Source organism: Eimeria tenella, genomic scaffold (genome assembly GCF_000499545.2).
Source record: "Eimeria tenella Houghton genomic scaffold, Eth_scaff2661, whole genome shotgun sequence".
NCBI classification, from domain to species: Eukaryota; Apicomplexa; class Conoidasida; order Eucoccidiorida; family Eimeriidae; genus Eimeria; species Eimeria tenella.
Genome location: NW_013542538.1, coordinates 2,444 through 3,116, shown reverse-complemented (window position 1 = coordinate 3,116; position 673 = coordinate 2,444). Strand labels below are relative to the sequence as shown.

At 62.3% G+C, this 673-nt stretch overlaps 1 protein-coding gene across 1 annotated transcript in view; it reads left to right on the top strand.

The window, feature by feature from the left end:
* Nucleotides 1-10: 10 nt before the first annotated feature.
* Nucleotides 11-673, top strand: part of ETH_00043750 (uncharacterized protein) — a gene marked incomplete at both ends in the record, with an annotated part of 2,091 nt that continues 1,428 nt past the window's right edge. The window contains 2 exons of the mRNA XM_013375305.1: nt 11-312; nt 536-673. Coding sequence (XP_013230759.1) covers nt 11-312; nt 536-673 — 440 coding nt within the window. The remainder of the gene's footprint in view (nt 313-535) is intronic.

The following is a 673-nucleotide window of genomic DNA, read 5'->3' as shown; positions in this document are numbered from 1 at the left end:
GCATCTGCAGCAGCAGCAGCAGCAGCAGCAGGTTCTTCAGGCATGCGCGCAGCAGCAGCAGCACCAGGCTTCGGCGCACCCACAGCAGCAGCCGCAGCAGCAGCAGCAGCAGCAGCAGCTGGAGGCTGCGTGGCTGCTGCATGCAGGCTATGCTGAAGTCTTTGAAGGAGACATTTTGCTGCTGGCAGCAAATCCTTCTTTGTGTCTCCTCGTGGCCTTCGCCCCCACAGTCTTGTGTCTCAGCAGCAACCCAGACGCGCAGCAGCAGCAGCAGCAGCAGCAGCAGGAAGCAGGAGGGGGGAGGCTGCTGCAGTGCGTTAAGGCCTGCCACAGCGCAGGTGAGACATTTCCTGCTGCTGCTGATTCTGCTGCTGCTGCTGCTGATTCTGCTGCTGATTCTGCTGCTGCTGCTGGAGTTTCCTGCGCGCTTCTGTGTCTTCTGGAATGCTGCTGATGCTTGCTGCTGCAGCAGGGGGCCTTTGCTGCTGCTGAGGCCTCTCTTGCTGCTGCTGCTGCTGCTGCTGCTGCTTCTCAGGTCTTTACCTGCTGCCCGGGCGCTTCAGCTGCTGCTGCTGCTGCCTCTTGTGCTGCAGCAGCCCCTCGCCCTCCCTCGCGCTGCTGCTGTGTCTCCTTGCCAACAAGCCCGTGCTGCAGCTCTCCGCCGTGCTGCAGG